This window comes from Neolamprologus multifasciatus, chromosome 3 (assembly GCF_963576455.1).
Source record: "Neolamprologus multifasciatus chromosome 3, fNeoMul1.2, whole genome shotgun sequence".
In the NCBI taxonomy this organism is placed as follows: Eukaryota; Metazoa; Chordata; class Actinopteri; order Cichliformes; family Cichlidae; genus Neolamprologus; species Neolamprologus multifasciatus.
The window spans coordinates 27,711,175-27,734,845 of NC_140441.1; the positions used below are offsets into that span (position 1 = coordinate 27,711,175).

Here is a 23,671-nt window from a genome sequence, read left to right on the forward strand (position 1 = left end):
TTAAGACTGTCAAGTATCTTTACCTTTATTTTCTTTAAAAACTTTAGAAGAAAGTGTTTCTTTTCCTCAAGTAGAAAACATGTCATTAGAAACAGGCTTACAGTATACTAGAGAAAATGAGAAATGGGTGAACCACAGTCTATTACATTACATTACAACATTAAGTTGTCTCTATACTCACATTCACTGTGAACATTTTGAGTCATTACCATTTTATGCAGTCAAAGGGCATACAGTAAATACTGTAACATTTTAATCTGCAACCTGTTCATCAGCAAAGACAGTAATCTCTGAAAATCTCCCTTTCTAACTGACATCATAAAGTTCCCCGTAAGGTCATAACATTTGTCCCCAGTAGGAAACCTGTGGGTGTGTTTCCCACATGATGATAGAAAAAACTGGCACTACATTTGTGTTCTGTCACTAGAGGATTAATCATAGTGAAGTTAAACATAGTAGAAAACATTTATTCGTCATCATCGTCATCATCGTCATCATCGTCGTCGTCGTCATCATCATCATCGTCATCATCATCATCATCGTCGTCATCGTCATCGTCATCATCATCATCGTCATCGTCCTCGTCATCATCATCGTCATCATCGTCATCATCATCGTCGTCGTCATCATCATCATCTTCGTCATCTTCATCGTCTTCATCATCGTCATCTGGATCAATCTTTCCAGACAGAACATCCTCGATCCACTTTTCGAGCTCATCGGCTGTTGGCATGTCTTCGTCGTCATCCATTTCCATCCAAACGCTGTCAGCCTGTCGGTGACAGACATTTATACATTAAAATTCACATTTATGCACATGGGCCCTGCATGGCGACTCATTTCCTTTAGGACAATATAACAGTTGTGTGTTAATGGCATGTGCTTGCCACACACATTAGACAATAAAGGGTTAATTTGACTACTTGTTAACAGTTGCTGGATGGGCAAGTTTCCCTCTCCTTAAACTTGTTACTTGATCTCCTCTACTACCCTCAACCCTGTTTGGTCATTAACGAGTGCCAGGAAGTGAATCAAAATGGCAAATTTAGAAACCATGAAACTAAACAAAGAGCTTACTATTAAGCTCCATTAAGAATCTGATTCAGCTAAGGCCTCATCAGGACTGTTGTATTTGTGTCACATTTGATACATTTTTGTTAGACAATAACAATCATAGTTACTTTAAGAAAGGTTACTGTCAAAGTGCTTTAATCTTTCAGAGACTGTTTGGCAATGGCACCAACAAATAGACCATGGTGACGAGCAAATATTGTTAAACAATTAAAAATGAGCCTGGATGGATGGATGGATGGTTAGTTACACATGAATTTTAGGGTTTTTCCCTCTTTTGATTATCAAAGCATGAGGTAATAACCATTTGAGTAACTCATGCTGTACAGATAGCCTGTTTTTTTCATGGGTTAGCTGAAAGTTTGCTTACATCCTCAACATCAACTACACCAATCTGAGGAGAAGAGAGGTCAATGCGGAAGGTTTTCTCCCAGTATGGAACCAGCTGAAAAGAGAAACAGAAAAAAGGAAAAGAAAAGAAAGCATTAAATGGAGACAATTTTTTAAAAAAATCATTAGGGTAATTTTTATCCTGTAAGTAGACTACATCAAGAACACAAATAATTTCCAATGTAGTAGATGTGCACTTTAACTGAGAAAATTCATACCAGAGGAAAATTATCAGGATCAATCCAGATTATGCTGAGGTTAGGGTTATCAGTGTTATCACGTGCCACTTCCTTGAGAATCTCCAGGAATTCAAAGCCATCTAGAGATAAAGAAAGGTCAGCTATTGTACCAGTGATACTGAAGTATGGGGTTCATATATGAACTTCGCACTGATTTAATTCATGAGCCATTTCCTCCCTGTGCTGGTGTGTTGGATAAGAACTGAAAAAGGTGCTCTGGTGTCTGAACAGAGCTCTGCCAGCTGCAGCCACTAACCCAAGCCCTCATCCCAGGTTTCCACCTCTTAGCCAAAGCCCTAGCCTCTTCTTTCTTATCACCAGCTCATCTCTTTTACAGCCTCTGCCTCAGTGTGTCCACATCGGTTCACCTGTTTAGTTCTAACACTAAGGCAGAAAATCACCTGGATCATCCTCCTCAGCAAAGGCAACAATGTGTTCTCCATCAATGTCATCCTCCTGTAAGTGCAAAAGAGGTTCATGAAAGCATTTTGAATATTTATGCTCTAAAATAACAACAAAAGTAACTCTGAATATGATAAGTTGAATGTTTTGGAGGTTTTGTTTTTTTTAACCACAAAGCAATCTCAGATCTCTTACCCAGATCTCATACATGCTGTAAGGCTCAAGTTTCCTCAGAGTGGGCCTGAAACATAAAACAATCTTAAAGTTTATAAACACAAAACTGTTTTTTTAGTATAACATAAAAATGACGAGAGTATTTTGTCATGTATCACTTATATGAATAAGATGATGCTATATTGAAACATGACCACCACCATTATTGTAATTAAGTTAAAAACTGTAATTGTTTGACATTTAAAATGTTTATGTTTATGATTAACAATGGACTTTTGCAAAAGATTATGCATATTCTAGCATAACAACTGCTTTAAAAGTTACTAGCAACAACATACAGTGAAGGAGAGTAATAGGAGCGACCACTAGATGGAACTGCTGGATTAGTGTTCAGCATGAGGACAAAACTACATTATACTACATATAAAATGACACACACACACGGACTTTCCTGCTATAATAATATGTCTTGGTCCTCTCTGAGAAACCCAATCTAAAAATGTTGGAAACACACAAACAGCCACATATATCCTTAAGCTCTTTATGTCAGTATCCCACCTATCATGCTGCTCAATGAATTCAACAATCTCAGACTCGATGTAGGGCTTTCCTGGAATAGGCAGAGGTTCATCCATAAATGGCTCATAGAAATCAACCTCATTGATCTTCAGTTTCAGCTTCTTGGCAATCTGAAAGAAAAGAAAAAACCAATGAACTAAGGTAGAAATAAAGTAGCACAGCAGTGATTTTTAAATGTTTTAGGCACTCGATACAAAGTAAATGCATACTATAAAATATACGGTACCAAGCTCAATTATATAACCTTAAAATTTGAAATTAAAATTGCTAAAATGTCCCAACATAATAGAAATACTCAATCAGGCAGTTTAAACCTTGGGGTCAAATGTGGCATAGAATTTGACGAAAGGGTGGAACTCCTCAGCAGCATCTTTATACTCAGTGAAATCTGCATGGTAAAAACAAAAGGAAAAAAAAATTCCACATTGAAAAAAAGCAGTATTAATTGCTTAGGGTCTTTTTGAGACTCAGCCTTTAAGTCTTATTTTTTAACATACGAGAAGATCTTTCACTCTTGAAGTAGCCGACAAGCCTGATGACCTCATCCATGTTGTAGAAACCCTTAAGCTCACGGTCGTTGCCAATGATCTCCACGGGGTCTTCAATCATCTGATAAAACAACAATGAAATGATGGAACTGTAAGTTCAGTTTATTAGCATCTTAAAGTTGGATAGAAATGAATAATTAAATTAATTTAGCAATCCTTTTAAAAGATAATACAACTGAAACATGCATGCACAACAGATGTATCGTAAGAGGTCTGAAGTTAACAACGGTTGAATTTAAACATCCTTAATGAATGACAAGAATTTGCTTACGTCATAAAGAAACTCAACCAGGGTGTCGGCGGCTAGCTCTCCATCATACTCAATAATCTCATTATCGGCAAAGATGTAGATACTCTCCACTTCATCAAGACCTGGTGCAAGAAAAGTGTTTCATTATAATAATATTTAATTTCATAGATTTTTAAATCACATTTATTTTTGCTCTGGTGTAGCAATACTGTCAGTTATTAAATAGTGCAATACTGTGTACCATGTTTTAGGTATTATTAGGTGCTGTAACATAACTAAAACATTTCATTAACAAAAAAAAGGATCAACTGGATCAATTTGATGAGAGCCTTTTTTTCTGTACATAAAGTGACAGCATAAAGAAAGGCTGTGAGAAAAGTGGGAAACAGTGGGATTTCATAGATTTGCATTGATCCAAAGACCCTTAATTTTCCAGCAGTGTTTCTGTCATGCTCACCAAGCTTTTTGGCAACAGCGGCATCCTTCTTTTCATCCACCAAGCCAAACCCAATGTCCTCATCATCAAAATCATCCAGAACTTGGGCTGCAAGCTATATAAAGGGATAAAGACAAAAAGAAATGAGTTGAGCATGTGGATGGAAAAGAAGCAAATAAAGTGAATGTTGTGTGAATCTACTGACATACCTAAGCTGATTATGCCTCAGTCTGATATTTGTGATTCATTGCTCTGACAATGGTGGGCATTTTTTAATCCCTGAACACCATTGAAAACAGATTTTTGATTTCATTTACACAAGTAAACCCTTGGCATTTCATCTCATTTTCAAGGCTTAAAGGCCAAAGCTTTGGATTGCTGCCTTGCACTTTCTCAATCTCAGTGAAACCAAAGCCAACAATTGACAGCCCTCATAGCTGGCAAGAGAAGACAAATGACAGCAAGCTTTCCAGAAGAACAAGAGGGGCAGAACTTGAGCCAACTACGTCAAGGATAAGAGACGTCGCAACAGGTGTGATGGAAATAAGAGCAGCTCATATTTACTGAACATATACATGCACATACATATTTAAACAAACTGTAAACATACATCTTATTCTTTCTCTTCACACAAGTTCAGAAACCATTTCAAACATATACACTTTTCCATTTGTACTCACTTCTACATACATTACATTACATACATAACATGATGATCGATCATTGAATGATCTTATATTTAAATGATCATTTAAATATAAGGTTGCACTATGAAGTGAGTCAAAAGCATAATACAGCAGCCTGCAAAGCATCATTGCAAAAATGGGTAGCATTCATAAGTGACAAAATGCTCCAAAGCACCAGCAGTAAGAGCCGTAAACTGTGGAAAGCATCTCCTGCTTCACTTTAGAGACAATCTTTAGTGCCATCCATTCTTTTGGTTTCCCAAGTTCAGACTGAGTAGCTTATGTCTGAGTTGTCTTTTTTTTTTCAAGGCTAATTTCTCCCAAATCAGTAAAAACAAAAACACTTATGCACTCTTTCTTAGCCTATGGATGCTAAGAGTTTTCAAAGTAGCTTCCACAAGCCGGATTATCCCAGAACAAAATCTCCATAGCACTGCATCATGTTTTTGCCACTTTATTTTACACAATTTATACTGAGAGGATATTGTTATAAATTTTGAAGAAAAGCAGCATGGTTAGCTTTAGCTATATTAGCTTTAGCAGTTTTCCAGGCATTAATCTAGGCTAAACTAGCCACCTGCTAGCAAAACATGATACAATTGGCACTGGCCTTTATCTGTTTAAAAGTAATTATCATCTCAAAATGTTCTTTTTTTTTTTAAGAAATACATTTATTTGACTTATTCTAACTATTTTGAGGTACAGCTCATTAGTTTTAATTTTAATGTGTCTTCACAAACTAAATACTATAAAGAGTTGTATGAAAAATTAAACAACATTATTTTTTTAATGATTTGGGTGAAGTAGTCCCTTGTTGCCGATGGTTGCATTGCTGTATAGATAAAAAGGCAGGAGGATGGATGGACATGTTAGAGATTAATTAACAGATCAAGCTTTTAAACGAGTATACACTTACTTTTCAGAAACGTGAAGTTAAACTTGCACAGCCCAAGCTGCTGCTGCTGCTGCTGGACTTTTTTTGGTCTGTGGTGCATGTTGTAACGTCACATGATCAGTCAACGAGTAGAAGAATTGGAACAATCAGCAGATACTTCAGCAGCAGAGAAATCCTTATTTCACAGCCCAGCTTTGAAACACTTGACACAAGAGGCAGACCTTAACATACCTGATAGATAAATGCTGCTTGACTTGTGATCAACTGCAAGAAGAAGTAATGCTTTAGGGGAATGCACAGTGTCTTGATTTACAGCAAATTGGAAAGGCCCTCACTGCACACACTGAGCTTATTCAAAGGACTATCATGACCTAAGGACTTCATGCACAAATGTACTCCAAGTACTGAAATACTGACCCTGCAAATTAAAAACAAAATAACTAAGTGGAACTACTACTTTCAATTATTGAATGGTTTATTTTATTCCATTCCAAGTGGCAACCTCTGGAGTTGAAAAAGTCCAAAAGTGCACAAAACTAGTTCCTCAAGGTAACTACACACTCTACTTTCCATTCCAGATATACACTATATGGACAAAAGTATTTGTCCACCTACATATTACGCCTACAGGAGACGCTCAGCCATGGAAATATATGCCATGACAGTGCATGCTACAATGTTAATGCCAGAAGAGGTTTGCAACTCTGCAGTTATATGAATCAGCAGAGTCTTGGTATATAGATACTATGCACTTCAGCACTCAGTGACCCTGCTTTGTAACTTCCTTACAGCTTCCACTCTTCAGTAAAACAGCTTACAGTTGATTGTGGAATATCTAAGAGGAAAGACATTTTAAGAACTGATTTTTTGTGAATCCTACATTTAAAGTCAATCACTTCTGGTTCCAAAAATGCCAACATGCCAAACGCGTGGCTTGATAATAGTAAGTCAGAAATTAGTGGTGGCATCTGATGTTTTTTTATTTGAGAAATTTCTGTTTGAGGATAAAACAATTTTACATTTTACTTTTTTATATTCAAATATAGAGTTTTATAAGGCAATCTGAATTAAAGTAGCTTTAATAAACAACAGTATCAGAAGTCATTTATCACAAGAGGCCCTGCAGTATAATAAATTATATTCTGGGTGCTTGCTGTGGGGAGAGAAGGCAGGTAGAGATGATAAATCGAAGAAGCTGATGAATAGAGGATGATGCACAAAAAGTAAAGATTTACTTCAATCATCCAATCCAATCAAGCTGACCAGCTTTGTCTTCAGGGTCTCATTTCTTTTCTAGTGTCAAGATCACACCTTTTCCATCTTGAGATATATATGTATTTTTTATATATCTCACCTCACTTCACCCCTACTTATCTGTTCCCTTGCTATCATCCAACCCATGCTGAAATCTGAGTGCGCGAAGCCAAGTTAGAGGTCAGCAGCGTAATTACTTGGCTCCATCTGCTAATGCCCAGTCACAGTCGGCTTGTCACGTGATCCCGTGATCACGTGAGGAAGAGCACCAAGGTGAGTTGTCAAAAACATGCTCTGGCTCCCTGCTGTGCTTGGCTGTGGCATCAAATGCTGAGAAATGATTGAGAGCATAGACTGTACAGTGCAGTAGGGGATCACATTTCGTCCAATATACAACTGTCCACTGCCTACTCTGATGATGCTAGCAGGTTAGCCTGCTAGCATCATCAGTGTGAGTGGAAGATGTTTGTACTACTGAGAAACCCTTGTAAAATTGCATCAGTTGTACATAATGCAAAACTCAACTGCACAAATTTAGCATCAAAGCTTATATATGCATTCATGAAATTATTTCCTATTTCACAAGAAATTTGTAAATAGTCATTTGTGTCAAAAGCAGCCAATGGTGGTTTGGGCATCTGGCTAGGATCCCAGGGTTTCCAGAAATGCCCAGTTGGAAGCAGAACCTGGAGCAGACAGAGAACTCGCCAGAGAAATAGATATCTCATCTGACCTCAGCATCCCCCACAAGAAGAAACTGGAAAATTTTGCTGACATCTCATTCAATCAATCAATCAATCAAGGCTTTATTCGCCACATGCAGGTTGCCCTGCAGTGAAATAGGACCCCCCCCGACCTTACACACACAACACAGACATCACATGGGGATACAGGTCGGAGATCAGTAGCGTTACAGAAAAAAAACATTGAAATATAGACTACAATGGGAAAGTACAAGAGGAAAAAAAGAGACCTCTACTCATGCTGGGCTCCTGGGAGGACAGCATGAGAACAGGAAACAAAAAAACTTCTCTGCACAAAAAAGCACATAAATGTCCACAGCACAACAGTATGGAACACGTGACAAGCTACAGGGTCGGGTGGGGGGTGAGGAGTAAGCAGCCATCCTGCCCAGCGCTACCATTCCAGCGCAGGCTCAGACCCGCCGTGTTCCCAGGAGGGAACAAGCATTGAAAGTGTTTGAAAAGGGAGGGGGGATGAGTGTGTGCATATCAGTGTATATGTATGTGTGTGCGTGTCCAGAGTTCAGCTGAAACAGTGTCCTTCGCCCTGCTAGGCTAAGTAAACAGTCTTCCAGCCAACCCAGGTGGCCTTGCATGGAATGGGAAGGAACAGACTAAACACAGTCGTTATCAGGGTGTTTTTGTTTGACTCCAGCCTTGAGACCACAGCTGGCGCCGAGAGGGTATCCGCATGAAGTGATGGTGGTTTTTACTTTAGTGCGAACAGCTCATATGAATTTCAAAGCAGTTCTACAGTCCAACACTGGTCTCTCAATCTTGCGTTGGAGAGCCACGAGCTTCGCCATACTTGCGCTCTGTGATGTTGTCATTCTTGTGCTCAAAGAGCCGATTCTGAGAACTCACGACAGTGTGCCTCCCCGAGATGTCATCCAATTTACGCTCAGAGATGTTATTCCGAGCGAGCCCTTCCGAGATGTAATCCAGTCTGCACTCAGAGATCTTATTCTGAGTATTCACGGCAGCGGTCAGCCTTTCCAAGATCTTATCCGTGCTGCACTCAATGAGCCAATTTTGAGAAACTCAAACGTCTTCCCATCGTTTCAATCCCACACATCTAGAATATACCCTACTTGGCTTGCTTCAGATAAGCAAAAGATGAATGAGTGGACACAACACTGAAAAGTTTACAAAGTCTTACCCAGCAAACGTGTAAAGTTTATCCAATTTTACCCAACACAGGACTATGTTCATAACACGGGGCTTTCCAGGCACTTCACATATATCGCTAAAACAATTCAAGATACAAATTAGAATAATATAATTATATTAATATGAATGCCTTCCATCAATACACCAAAACCATATGCACAACATCTATCGAGACAGACATCCATTCTTTCAGTTATTTCCATCTTTACTTATTTTTCTAAGTTTCTCTATAATAAGTTTCAATGGAGGATCTTCAAAATGATAGTGGTAAAATTATATTAAAAGTAAGCTACCCAATAAATCAGAATCACACATCTTCACCTACTAATAGCTAGGTGAAGTTATGTCCTCTATTATCTGATCCTTGTAAGATTTTTACTTACAATAAAAAGTGTGTTGAATTGATTTATTATAGTTTTGAGAGGTGGATGCAAAACAGCTTAGTGTCAGATCTATATCCTTTCACCTTGTTTAAACAAAGTATTTAGCAAGCATCAGACATGTTATATGAAAACTGAGTCTTTCTTGAGATCTCTTATTATGTCCACCTTTATATTTCAAGAGAAAAACAAAGTGTTGTTTGTCATGCTGAAAGTTCGCCATGCATAACTGACTGACTTCAGTAAAAAAGCTTTGAACTTAAGTTTCAGTGCAACAATGCCAGCATGTACTGTGGGTTTGTTCTGGGTATGTAAACCATATGTTATGTCATGGTTCTGGGTCATTTTGACACAGCATTTTGAGCTTCCTATGTTTTGAAGTGATTCTGTGTTATGGGTTATGTTCTGATTCTTTAGTTGTGCTGTGTTGATTATTATTATCCTATGTTTTGGTTTCTGTTTTGTGTTTTCAGCCCCTCCTCTGTTCTGTGCCTACCCTGGTCCCACGACTCTGTGTTCCCTCTGTTGTCATGTCTGTGATGTCAGAGTGTCTCCTCATGAGTCTGTGTCTGTAAGTTCAGTCAGTGTTCTTCCTTTTTTACTTTGGTAGTCTTCAGTCTGTGTGCGTCAGGTTCTGTTTTGGTGTACTCCGTCTTCGTTGTGTCAGCCGTGTCTCCCAGGTGTTTGCTCTTTGCCCTGTTCCCCTTCTGTATTTAGTGTCTGCGTCTGCTCCTGCGTCTGCTCCTGCGGGTTTGAGGTTGTAACCTCAAACCCGCCTGTGTGTTCCGTTTCAAGTTCAGTCCCCAGTATCACCAATTAAAGTTGTCTGTTCTGAGTTGTTTGAGTCTTTAAGTTCACTTTTTCCTCCGTGAGTCCTGCACGTGGGCCCTTCATCCTGCCTGTCTGCACACAGCCATGATATGTTATCAGTAACATATTTGACATCATATACCCAGCATTCTTCTTCAGCCATAACTCAACCACAAATGTCATTCCCTCCTCCAGTGAAAGTTCATGAAAAGAGCTGACCTAGTTGCTGTTTCCCTCTCTGTCGTTGGTTTAGCTATGACTGAGACATTTTTGCTTTGCACCAGTGCATTTCTGGTCTATTCCTTGAGTGAACACATGAGCACTTAATGAATCATATGTGTGTGTGTGTGTGTGTGTGTGTGTGTGTGTGTGTGTGTGTGTGTGTGTGTGTGTGTGTGTGTGTGTGTGGGTGTGTGTGTGTGTGTGTGTGACATTATGATGTAAGTCACTCAGTGAAAACCTAAGGGACACAAACCCAATCTCAGCCTGTAGCAGATTTGTTGTTAGCTTTGTCACTACTCCTTTAAAAAACATCAATGTTTGTTCCTTAAGGTTGATGTTTTAGTGAATACATTGTTACAGGGTTTTGTTTTCCTCTCTGTTATATATGCTGAAGATACATACTGGCTTTGTCATAACGGATGCTGTTGTATGATAATGACGTTTAAGTAAAATAAATAACATTAATTCTGACAATGCAGCAATATCATGATTCTTAAAAAAAATAAGAAAATGATGGCAAAAGCAACAGGGTAGTATACTGCAAATCAGTTTGTAACATGCACAATAAAAAGGCAGAAAACTAATTTTCTCCAGGCTCTGGTCTGCAACTCTAAAATTGCTTAATCTTTCAATTCAATTCAATTCAATTCAATTCAATTCAATTCAATTCAATTTTATTTATATAGCGCCAAATCACAACAAATGTCGCCTCAAGGCGCTTCATAGATACAGAGAAAAGCCCAACAATCATATGACCCCCTATGAGCAAGCACTTTGGCGACAGTGGGAAGGAAAATGAAGAAACATTAAAAGCTTGTCACAGCAGGAATATTTCCCATTTTCCTGTAGAATCTGGTGTCCTGGGATCTGTGCAAAATTAGAAGTTCAGCTGGTTTTCCTCCTCTCAGCCAGACAGTAAATTAGTAATGGCTGCCGTAACACATCAGGACGTTCTACACTAGACTGTTACATAACACTGCACCGGGGTGGTCATGAAAGATTCAGACACAACAGCGCATAAAAAACCCACTCTGACTTCCCACTACTGAGCGTAACTGCACTGTTCACAAGGAGACAGTCTAGGATTTTCCACAGAGATAAGATTTTCAAAGCTACTGTCTTTTCAAATGAATAATTTTAATTAATACAATTTTAAACAATCTTATAGATTTCTTTTTTAAGTGTATTCTATTTTTTACTTCAGCTCAGCGTGCTTTCTCAGGAGAGCTGATGAAATGCATGGAAAGCTTTTGGAAACCTCAGAGGCACAGAAGCTGATTCCCTACAGCACACTGTGAGGACAGAAATGCCTGGGACCATCTGTGAATCTCTTGCATTTGTCAGGCCCACTGTGGAGAGTCAGAGAAGAAAAAAGAAAAACTGCACATGTGTTATTTTACTAAAGCCATTTAATAGATAAGAGGTGTGCCAATGCAGCCAAGAGCGTCTGTGCACACACGATTGCCTTCCAGTGAGACACATCTAGGAACCATGATGTGTACTACTGAAAAATATATTTCACCAACTATAGCAAAAATGGTACACCTGCAACCATCTGCATAAATAATGGCTGTTTTCAATTTAACTGGTGCAGTAAACTATCCATTAGCAAGCATATACATTTTTATTTATTTATTCTTGCACAAGAAAAAAACAGGAAAGTAAAAACTGATGCATTAACTGAGCATGCTGATTTACTGTTCGACTGTCATATATTGCTTGGAGACCTAATTAGAGCTTTTGTTAAAGTTATTGGTACGTGTGTGTTTCCAGCAACTCACAATGTATGCAGTGAAAAGGGGCCATGGAATAGCTGCAACAAACTTCTCTGTTACCTTAAAGTATGCAGGAAGTTAGATTTGCCAGCATTTTTTTTACAGTGCACCATCTTTAAAATACCAGAAAAGCTGTTGCAGACTGTACACTAATACTTTAAAAAATGTCCTCTACTATATATCATGAACTCCTCAGCACAGTGCTTTCAGTTGTTTGGTTGACATTACAATGTTGTTTTAGTATTTCTGTTCCAACCCCCATAAACAACATCTACCCAAAACATCTACCCAGGGTACCATCTGGATATGTCGCCAGTCTATCGCAGGGTAAACAGGACAACAGTTCACACTTAAAATTGGTCTATGGCCAATTTTAGACTCTCCTATTAACCTAACCCCATGCATGTCTTTGGACTGTGGGAGGAAGCCTGAGTACCTGGAGAGAACCCATGCAGGCACTGAAAGAACACGCTGTCCGCATAAAAAGACCGTGGCCATTTTAATCCAGGCTACCTTGCCATAAGGTTGTCCTCCACCACACACAAACACTGAAAACTGCAACACACGTCAATTAAGGTCTTAAAAAAAAACAACAATCATCATCATAAAACTTCAAATTTGATGATTTCAACTTAACCTGACTGGTCAGCAAATAGTTGCTGGAGGTTGCCAGCTGTTGCCAAGTGAAATTAGTCACAAACATGGTAAATGCACTGATTCTTATGTAACACTTTTCTACTCTCCTAGAGCACTCAAACATCCCAAACTGTCCCCCAAAAAAGCTGTCTCAAAACTCTTTATGTGGTCCATAGTTTGCATGAAGGTTGTGACTTACCAAGTAAACCTTCAGTCCTTCAAAGCAGAAGATGTGTCTGATGCTTAACCAAGACATTTTAAAAAGGCTGTATGAAAACATGTGGTGCAAATCACGTTTTCATAACTGATTCACTATCACTTGGTGTTGGCAAGTTGGTGTCTTCCATACAAACTGCAGGTGAGAGCAGCAAAATTTTAGCAACCAAAGCAACTGCAAGTGAGATTCAGTGCCTCTTTGTGACCAATTCCCCACTAGTGACTACACAAACCTCCATTAACCACTCACACAGTTAGCAGGGGAATCCACATTTTTCCCATACAGGCCTCTCTTACTGAATCCTGACAAATTTTACATTACCATAATTTCTACAAAGACTAAAAAATAAAACACTGTATTGTGCTTGAAAAATATCAATATTTAGCTGTAAATAAGTTTTCTTCTATTTCGACAGTGTTAAATTTATGGTTGTATCTCCGCAATAAACTGGAAGAAAACAATTTCATACATGTGCTTTACTATAAATCATAAGGTAAGTGGTGAAAAACGAATTATATATTCCCTGAAAGCAAATTTACAGTTACTCGCACAGTGTGATGTACTTATGTACTTCTGCACTGTGCTCTCAGTCATGTCCTTCTTCAGGTCCATCACGTTGTGGAATAGAGATGTAAGCTGGGGTTTCAAAGTCACATAATTCATATTAAATTTTTTCATAGTGCACCTTGATCCCTCCCATTTCCCTAACATCCTTCTGCAATGAATAAATGATATGAAGGCAGGTGCACATGCAAATAAAAGCGGTGTGGGTTAAAGAATGTTTAGAGGATGGAAAAGGCAAAAATGTGCGTGTGTGTGTGTGTGTGTTATGTTGAGGGAGAAAGAGAGGATAGCGTGGAAATTTATAGATGATTGTACACATGGAAAAAATGACTCATACATGAAACACTGCCCATGTCAGCGAATGGCAAGCTGTGTAGCATCACACTTTGTAACATGGATGGATAGATGGATGGAAGCAGTTAATAAAGAATCAAGCACAGAAAAATACATCTGGTTGTGTTATCTCAAAACTGAATGCAATCCCATACTGTTTTTCTTTTATTATGACCAATTTAAGCTATCTGGTAGAACAAGCAAATACCCAAAAACCCTGCCACACGACAAAAGTCAATAATAGCAGAATTTCATTAGGGAAAACTGAGTTTGTTGGCATGAGACATTGCTCTCCGTTGCAGCTGCACTTCATATCCAGGCCCACTGTGGCTGACAGCTGCTTGATGGAGCCCTATAGCGATGATAAAAGTGGTTTTACCAAACAATATTGCAGATGTGCAAATGTAATCTGTGGAGACTGTTTATGAAAATACTCAACGCTATTCATCTGCAGAGAAGGGTGTGCTGTCTCTGTGATTATATTCAGGAATATATTTTATGAAATCACATTAACTAGCTCGAATTTTTATACCTCAGAAAGATTGAACAGATAATTTAATGCCTGGTAGAGTTTCAGTGCGATCAACCCGAGACCAGTAGTTTATCATATTTACCTTTCATGAATAGACAAAAAATACATTATCCAGGTATCATATTGTACCATGGATCCTCGGGCCATATGCATTACTGACCACAGAGCTGCATAGTCACACCTGGGATTATTTAGAAGAGTTAGAAAAAAAAAAACAGAAAAACAGACATTTCATAAAAGCTTCATGGTATATTACCACACAAGGCTGCAAAAACATAATTTTAACTCTTTCACCCCCAACCAAATAAGGAGATACACTCTTCTATTATTAAAAACAACAGGTGGGTTTTGACATGGAACAAACTGGAGCAGCCAGAATGCCAGTCTCGCTGGCAAACAAACATCTTTATCTATCAACACAGATGAGATGGTGCCGCAGAATAACACCAAGGACAGTTCACGTATGCATAACTCCTGTCGTATCCAATGATATCACATCTCACAAATCAGTTCTTAATTTAGTATGTCTTTACACTTTAAATTTTGACACCAGGAAAGAAGATAAGACAGGATTAGGTCTCTCACAACTCAAAAGCTGTGTTACTCTATGTTACATTTTGACAGGTGTGTTACTCGTCACTCTCATTTGTCCCTATAATTTAGCCTTGAATTAGGAGGAATGACTCAGAGGCTGTCAGATTATCTTCAAGACTTGTGTGCATAGCAATTTACTGAAGATGATGGACAGACACACGGGACTAACAGTCCTGTGAAAAAACAAAAGCCCTTTTCCAGTAGTACCTTCTTGGTTGGCTTGGTACCAGGTACTTTTTTAGTACCTATTGACCTCGAGTTCTTAGCAATCTGAGGCAATCCAAAAATGTGACGCCAACTCATCAAATGACTGCTTGCCACTGATTGGCCAGTTAATGATGAGTCATTAAAGCGACTCGTTTGAGAAAATTAAGGAAAACGAAGGAAATGGCTGCACAAAAACCCTGTGGTCCTCAAGTCTGACAAAAAGCCACAGACCGAGCAGCAGGTAAATCACCTCAACATCCTCCATTGCTGTGTTGTGTCACATGCAAAAGACCTTTCAGCTATATTGCAGTCAATGTACTAAAAGGGCTATAAGTACACCCCATGATTCAGTAATTTTTAGAATTACTTTTATCAGCAATAACTTGGTGTAAGCATTTTTTGTATGACTTTGTCAGTCTCTTCCACTGTTGTGGAGGCATTTTTGGCCACTCGTCTTTAAGATGCTGTTTCAGTTCACTGAGATTTGTTGCCATTCATTGATGAGGAGCTCTCTATGAGTGCCACCACAGCATTTCAATCAGGTTAAGGTTTGGTCACTGGTCAATAATATGGTCACTGACTTAGAGGAGTGTATTTAACTGAATTTTAACTGATAATTGTTACGCCTTATTTTGTTTTTTATTCAACAGCTGCAGCAACGGTTTGGTTTTTAAAGCTGGCCATTCAGATTATTTGTATTTTTTAAATACATGGCCCTTAATTTTAAACAGTGTGAGCAGCAAAAGCAAACTTCTGTTTCACTGTTGTTGAAATTTATTGCAGATTTCTATTTATGTACACAAAGAAATTCATATTATTATAATTACAAGAAGTAAAAGTACTGTCTTTTTGACTGACTCATTTCAAAAGCTGACATCCTACACCCTGTTTTTTGAGGAGAATTTATGGGATTTCTAGTTAATAAGAAACCAGCAGCTTCAATTATAATTTCTCAGTAGTAGCTAAGGTTAAGATGCATTAGTGGTGTACTATTAACCCAACCAACTAAGACCATTCAAGTGTAAGCCTGATTTATATTTGGGGGAAGGCTTCAGCAGTCACTTTGAATAACAGTTATCACAGCGACAGCGTGACCTTTTCCCAGATCTCTCTGAGGATGGAAGAAGATTAGACAAGACAACTCAGAAGCCTCCTTCAAACGATGGAGACTTCCTGTACAATATTGGACAATGTGCCTTGTGTGCACCCATGTGACTTTTTTTAGCTATTAATATAACAACTACTTATAACTTAATAATTCCATTCTCCCTGGAGAAACATAGAAGGAAATGAACAGTAAGTCTATTCACTCTTGCCCAGCACTTTATTATTCAGTTAATAAAATATGCTATTATATGTCTTATTTAATGCTGTTGTGAATATTTGTAAAATCCAGGAGGACAGTGCATCGTGTTTGTCAAGACATATAAAGATTGAGGTGATTGCCAAAGTCAGACAGTGTGATGCTGTTTGAATCATGATTGTGTGTTTGCATTTTTGTGGCAAATCTATGTAACAGTTGCTTTAATTCAGTCTGGAAGTTGTATCAAATTGGCAGCTCCATATACAAAATTACATGCCCACTATATGGATGGATGTTTATGACATGATTCAATGACCTTGGAAAAATCATGCATTTATTTATTTTAAATTATAATATAAAATATATAAAATTTTAGCAGCTCATTTTGTTATACTTTAAATATAACTCAACTACAGGAAAAGGTGATGTGAAATAAACATGTCACAGCTTGTTGGGGACTGATTTGATGACTTCAGGCAAGAGTGAAACCCCCCTTTTTAAAGTGAGAACAACCAAAGTATGCAAACGATCATCTCAGAAAACATTTATTAAACCCTGAAGCAGATGGGCAGCAGCAGCAGAAGACCACACCTGGTGCCAACCCTGTCAGCTAAGAACAAGAAACTGAGGCGACAATTTGCATGAGCTCACCAAAATTGGACAACATAAGAAACTTTAAAAATGTTGCCTGGTCTGATCCGTTTTGATTTCTGCTTTAACATTAGTGTGCCGTGATCAGAATTTGGTGTAAAAAACAGGAAGGATGGATCCATCCGGGTTTGTATCAATGGCCCAGGCTGCTTGCATCAGTGTAATGGGATGTGGGATACTTCCTTGACACACTTTGTACCCCTTAGTACTAAATGAGCATTGTTTACCTTATTTCTGACCATGTCCATCCCTTTGAGACAACAGTGTACTCTCTTCTGATGGCTGCTTACAGCAGGATAAAGCACCATGTCACAAAGCTTAAATTATGTCAAACTGGTTTGTTGAAGATGATAATGAGTTTGTTATGACCTCTACAGTCACCAGATCTCAGTCTAGTCAAACAGCTTGGAGAACTGGATATTCCCATTATGGAGGAGAGCATAATGGGACAACAAATCTACATTAACTATATGATGCAATCATGTCATTATGAACTGAAATCTATGAGTATAGTTTCCAGAACCTTTTTAAATCTATACCACGAAGAATAGGACAATTCTGAAGGCGAGTGGGTCCAGGCCAGTATTAGTGAGGTTTAACTAATGAAAGTCCCAGCTCCACAAAGATCAAAAGAGAAACTCATAAGTGAGGCAACATAATTAAAAGTTCTTGTGAATGATAACGAAAACTTAAACCCACCAGTTATTTTTTTTTTCGTGTTTTTAATAAAGAAAATGCTTATTAAGTCAGACCAGATGGCTCAGGAACAAATCCCTTCGTAAAAGGCTTAAGCACAAGAACAGAATATGAAAACAAAACTTTGCAAAATAGTCTCTAAAGCGTTAAAGCTATTCCAGACAAATTCTTTGTAATATGTTAATCACTGATTAAAAACATACCAATTTAAGAAAATTAAATAAATTGATGTCACTGATTTCGGAACATACTGAAATTCGGATGTTGTGGTGGAGTAAATCAAGAATGAAGGAGTAATTTTATGTGGTTCCTGCTGTTTTCACAGTTTACTCTCTACGGTTTACTGGATGGTACAAAGGGGACCATAGCAACATTGTCTGCAAAACAGAGAGCTGGTGTGTTGCTCAAGAGTGTGGCAAGAAAAAGACAATCTGAGCCCAGTGGAGAGACTGGTATGTAGTATGAGCATTTACAGTACATAGCAACCAAAGATCAGAGTTCAGATCTGTAGATGGACGAAGAGAGAAAGCAGAAAAACAAGTTATGATCAATGTTTGCAAAATTGCTTATGAATCTAAAGTTTTCATATTACTGATGCAATTATTTTTCATGTGTTTAACCAGCGTAACATTGAGTACTTACTCATTTTAATCACTGCTTTTGGCGCTTAGATGTTAATTTTGCTTCCCGTCCGTTAGTCTTTAATCATATCCTAATGACTTCTGCTTTGTAATATTTGTCATAATAATGTCTGTCATAATAATGAGATATATTTATAGCTGTTGGTGCTGCAGGTGGAGGTTGTATTTTAAGACCAGCACATTAGGTCACATCAAGTCTAACCACTGCCATCTAAATTTGCTTCCAGTCCATTAAACAGATTGTTGCCGTCACTTTGCAGCACTGTTGGACATGTGTGATTAAATTCCCACATATTGCATGGAACTAAATAAATGCATGGTGAGAGATATATTTATACTCGGTTGCCTGGTGAAGCATGAAAACTTCTATCAAATTATCACTTTTTATTCTTCTGTCACCTCTTTATCCATATATCAAAAAGGGAAAAATACAGATTCTGCTGACGTGCTAATTAACTATAGCAGTAAAGTAGTAGATTCAGCAAGGACAATTCAGCATGTGCTACTCATCTATATGTGGGTTTTTTTTTTTTTTTTTTTGTGTAGTTGGTTTTTTTGGGGGGTTTGGGGGGGGGGGGGGCGTTGCTCTTTTTATATAAATAATATATCATTTGTTATGTATAATTATTTATTTAAATGACTTAGGTAGGTGAAGCCAAAAATGCCTCGCAAAAATACGATATGGTTTCTTGAAAATAACTGAGTGGTTAAGGAAATTTACCTGTGGGTACAACTAGGAACTGCAACAATAATCAATAAGAAAAATAGTAACAGTAACAGTAGGTAACTTACTAATTGAAACACTGTTTTTTGAGTTTTTATAAACCATAGCTACTACAAGTAAAGGGTGTAATTTGATTACACCGGTTCTTTTTCACAGACTAATGTGACTACAGCTGTGGTCAAAGGTGACATGTTGGGCATGTTTTTGGAGTGACTGAGTAAGTCTTTGCAGCACACTGTGGAAAGTGCTGAGTTTGCTGGTAACGTATTTCACCAGTGCGGTCATTTTTTACCAAAGTTTGTTTCCAGTGAGTGAATATCTTTTTGACTTGTTCTATGGATTTGTGATGTGTGTATGTGTCTGTGTCGAGCCAGCATGATCTTCATATAATTTCCCACATATATGTACAATTGAGTGAGCTTCTTCACAAACACGTGCATCTAAATGTCATTCACGACATTCAGATAATTCTAGCATGAGTATAAAAATCTGTGAAACCAGCTAAGGTGTGATTGATACTAACTTCTAGTCCTTAAAGTGAAACTTCATGCTTCTCATTTGGTGTTAATGTCAGAAATCTATGAAGTCTATTCGAGCTTCCTGGAAATAACACTTTTTGTTTTCACTTTACAAAGTCTGTGTGAAGCGATGGACAGGTGGTCAGACGCACAAGCATGCACACCGTTTGAGTCTTATCAGAGATTATTTTCAGTTATACTTTTACTTGCTGCTTGCATTCCAGAGTGCACAGGTTATATGTAATACTTCACCACTTGCAAAAACCATCTATAGAAAATTTTCTGAGTGCAGGTCTTTTCAATTGATATAATCTGCTAGCACACCAACTGTGTCTGCAAGACATAACTGCATTTCTATTTCTATTTACATGAAGGTCATGCATGAAAACCCTAAATTAAACATTACTATAGCTTGACATTTACTGAAATTAAGATAATCAAGTCAATGTTAATAAAAGTTGTAATATATTTATATTTATTTTGTTGCAAATCAAAAAGAAAGAAAGAAAGAAAGAAAGAAAGAAAGAAAGAAAGAAAGAAAGAAAGAAAGAAAGAAAGAAAGAAAGAAAGAAAGAAAGAAAATGATGAATAAATACATCCCATCATACGTGTCATTCCTCGCTTTTAAACAAAATTAATAAAGATCTGAGCCCCCGAGCTCTCCACTTTAATAATTCACACTTTCAGATTCATAGGTGGTAATGACCAGCTATTTTAACCATCCCCTTTGGAGCAGAAGGGGATGGTTCGTGATTGGTCACGACTGGCGGGAAGTCAGTAAGAGAGTAACAGTCCAGCAGGGACATGCTCCACTAAGCATCTCTTTCTCCAGCCAAGAAGCAGCACTTGGCACCACAGATAGGAAATTGATCAGATCCAGTGACTTGGGTGTGTAAATGATGGTTTAACCCTCTCAGGCTCAAATTAAACTTTTTGTTGCTAAAGCACAACCAAGTCCTGCAGTGGTACTTCTGAGTAAAAAAAACCTCATAAAATATGTATGTGGGGTAATCAGGTTGTTAGTTTTTAACTGTTGCAAATCGGCAACGCCTGCCTTGAGAGGGTTAAGACTTCAGCCTGTGTCCAGGGGGGCATGTAGTAAATGAGGGAGATGTAGTTGATGTGAAATATGGCCTTAAACTCCCACAAGGGCTTTAGCCTCTTGCTAAGCATGCAGCTCTGTCCCAGTCTATTTCCAGCGGTGACTTATGCAGTCTAGTGTAAGGTACACTGCGCTTCTGTAAGAAGACACTTCTGCTCTGACAAGCAAAAGGCTGCTATGGTGAATATACTGGCTGACAGCAGGACCCAGGTGCATCAGCTGTGGACTGTCTAATAAAGAGTTGTTCATATTTATTCACCTAATAAAAGTCTTCTGAGCAGACATACTCTCCCTCCTCCTTTGGCTGATTAGCAGTATCTCTGGATAATCTATGAGTAAGTGCCTGCCTCAGTGGTGCTTAAAGGAGAAAGGGCTCATTTACTTCTGCTTTCGCAACATTCTGGCTTTGCCTATATTTGCTGTTGCACTTACATCATATGCCATGCAGATAAATGAGCATGTCATCATGTTATCCCATAATTGATGTTGTTAGACTAAAAGTAATTTGTAATAGGTTATATCTGTACTGTATACAACATTTTAGGCTTAACATAGCTAGAGGTAACCTGTGTGCAGCATTCAATATGGTTAACCATAATATTTTACCATTGTAACACACTGTTGGTTTTAAAGGAACTGCATTGCAGAGGTTTGAGTTGTATTTGTCTGATTCCAACGCGTGTATGGAAATGGGGAGTCTCAGACATGACAATTGCAAAGTTCCAGAGGGTGCTCTGCTGGGACGGACACTTTTTATATTGAACATGTGTCCCTGCATACATTGTCATTGTTATGTAGATGATACCGAGCTTTATTTATCCATTAATCCAGATGATACAAGTCAACTATACAAGCATGTCTTAAAGACAAAGGCCTGGATGACCTTGTATGAAATTCATACAAAACTTATTGTTCTAAAAAAGAGCTTATTTTAGCTACCCTTGTATTCAGTCAGAGGTCAACTAAACAGTAGATCCACATACGTATTTTACACAATTATGCTAAGATGTTAAGTTCTTTGAAGTCTCAAACCAGGGAGCGGTCATGTGTTAGGTCAATGTGTTAACCACTACCCTATGGGCCACTGTGTAAACCCTATGAGATCAAAAGGATTAATATTTTATGATAATAAAGGAATAATATTAATTTCTTAACCATTTCCATCCACGTCATGGTCATGTGTGGGTTTGCAACCTGTCACAGAGCTAACGCATAGAGACAAACTACTACACACCAATAAACCTAAACCAAAGCATGTCTATGGGAGGAAGCCACAGTATCCCAATGCAACCTTCACAGACGCAGGGAGAACATGCAAACTCCACCAGGTCGGATTCCAATCCAAGACCTTTCTGCCCTGGGGTGACAGTGCTAAACACCACACCACTGTCCTGCCTCATTCCCATGTGGGAATTAAGAAATATACAGAACAGGATGAGGCACAATGAAAAAATTATATATTTTGCAGTCATGACTATTCAGTATTCATGAGACTTTAATGTGTAAATCTCGTTGTTTTTTCACCAGATTTTTTGTCACTGTTATGCCGTTACTTTAGCAAAACTCATATTTTACGTATTCCTACAATGGTTAGCATGGTTGGTGTAGTTTTATGAAGGCTGCAACATAATTTCACCTGAGTTTAACTTCAATAAGAATCCATGTCTCTCCTGAATGATGTAAGCAGGCAGCTACAGGGGTCAATTAATCAAGTACAACAAATAATGAACAAATAATCATTAGCATCAACCATACCTAAAGGTAGCTGGACAAGAACACATGAACAAGCTGCATGACACAATAAAATATAAATATGCCATAAGTGTCCACATGGACAGGTTATCCTGTAAGGTCTTCAAAGTTTCAGTTATTTCTGTGAGTTTGTGTGAAGATACATCAATTATGCTCAACACTGAAACTGGAATCATTGTATGATTACCTAATTTGGAAAATAATCTGATAGCAGGTGACTGAATGCATGTTAATCCATAGTCTAGACTTCCAGATGAGTACTCCCCTGCATCTTTTACCCCACATTCTCCATTATGGCTGCCTCTCTAAAGCATTCGTCCATGGGCAGCCATACTCGTGAGATGCCACAATTGAATGATCTATTAATTATTCAACTTGGCCTCACTGAATAATCTGTTCTTTTTTGCCTTTCTTCTTAAATGTCAAATGGGTAATACCACTCATCAATAACCCTAAGTGTGAAAGCTGCGACTGCATCCAGGAACCCCCAGTGTGGTGCCAAATTACCCATCCGAAACCTTTCCCTCACTCCCCTCCTCCCACCATGCCCCTTCACACCCATGCACCACATATTCATTCAGTGTCATTATTTGGCAGACACCCACCTCCAGGGCAATCTCCTCTATCTGCAACTGCTTCATGGCACTGCGATTCCCATCCACATTTTTGTGGTAGTAAAGCACCATTACGTCATACTTCTTCATGATGGACTTGTAGTTCTTGGCACTGAGTTCATGGACCCGGTCTTTGCCATCATACTCAGGGATCTCCAAGCCCTTCTCTCCCCAGCACAGGGTCCCCAAAGAGGCGAAGACCCCTAAAAACACCCAGCACCATTTCATGGTTATCGTCACCTGTTCGTTGCAAGAACTCTTCTTCTCAATGCCTGGTGATAGCGGGGTAGAAGGGCAACTAAAATACTCTTAAAGAAGTTAATGTTGTCCCAAACACAACTTAGTGTCTTCTTCTTGTCCCGCAGGCTAGAGAAGAGCAGGCCTGACATTAACACCCTCCTTTTAAAACAGATTTGCACATGGTTTTGCTGATGTCACTAGCTAAAGAGGGTGGTACCATTTTCTGGGGCAGTAAAGGGGGCACAATACTGATCCTTCCCATCCGCAAGCCATTGGCTGCCTAAAATGTAGGAATGACAGTGATGGGGTCAGTCAGGGTGGTT

General features: G+C 38.5%; 1 protein-coding gene across 2 annotated transcripts; it reads right to left on the reverse strand.

The window, feature by feature from the left end:
• On the reverse strand, nucleotides 1-23,519 carry casq1b (calsequestrin 1b). 2 transcript variants are annotated; one of them, XM_085153924.1, is made up of 12 exons: nucleotides 23,100-23,519; nucleotides 5,902-5,934; nucleotides 4,111-4,204; nucleotides 3,675-3,775; nucleotides 3,353-3,464; nucleotides 3,170-3,243; nucleotides 2,835-2,965; nucleotides 2,298-2,343; nucleotides 2,102-2,156; nucleotides 1,680-1,780; nucleotides 1,442-1,516; nucleotides 1-772 (listed from the first exon to the last, which is right to left on the reverse strand). In XM_085153924.1, exons 1-12 carry the CDS (start codon nucleotides 23,334-23,336, stop codon nucleotides 467-469), a joined length of 1,365 nt encoding a protein of 454 aa, XP_085010050.1. In that variant the 5' UTR covers nucleotides 23,337-23,519; the 3' UTR covers nucleotides 1-466. The 2 variants fall into 2 exon arrangements, with proteins under 2 accessions (XP_085010050.1, XP_085010051.1); XM_085153925.1 differs by lacking the exon at nucleotides 5,902-5,934 and having other exon boundaries at nucleotides 23,100-23,517.
• Between the last annotated feature and the right edge of the window lie 152 nt (nucleotides 23,520-23,671).

Bases quoted from the DNA above. Each gene is read 5' to 3' on its own strand.
- casq1b (XM_085153924.1), bottom strand. From the start codon at position 23,336: ATGAAATGGTGCTGGGTGTTTTTAGGGGTCTTCGCCTCTTTGGGGACC. The intron at 3,776-4,110 runs GTGAGCATGACA...TTCTTGCACCAG, and splicing joins CGCTGTTGCCAAAAAGCTTG to GTCTTGATGAAGTGGAGAGT. The intron at 1,781-2,101 runs GTGATTTTCTGC...CTTTATCTCTAG, and splicing joins TGCTGAGGAGGATGATCCAG to ATGGCTTTGAATTCCTGGAG.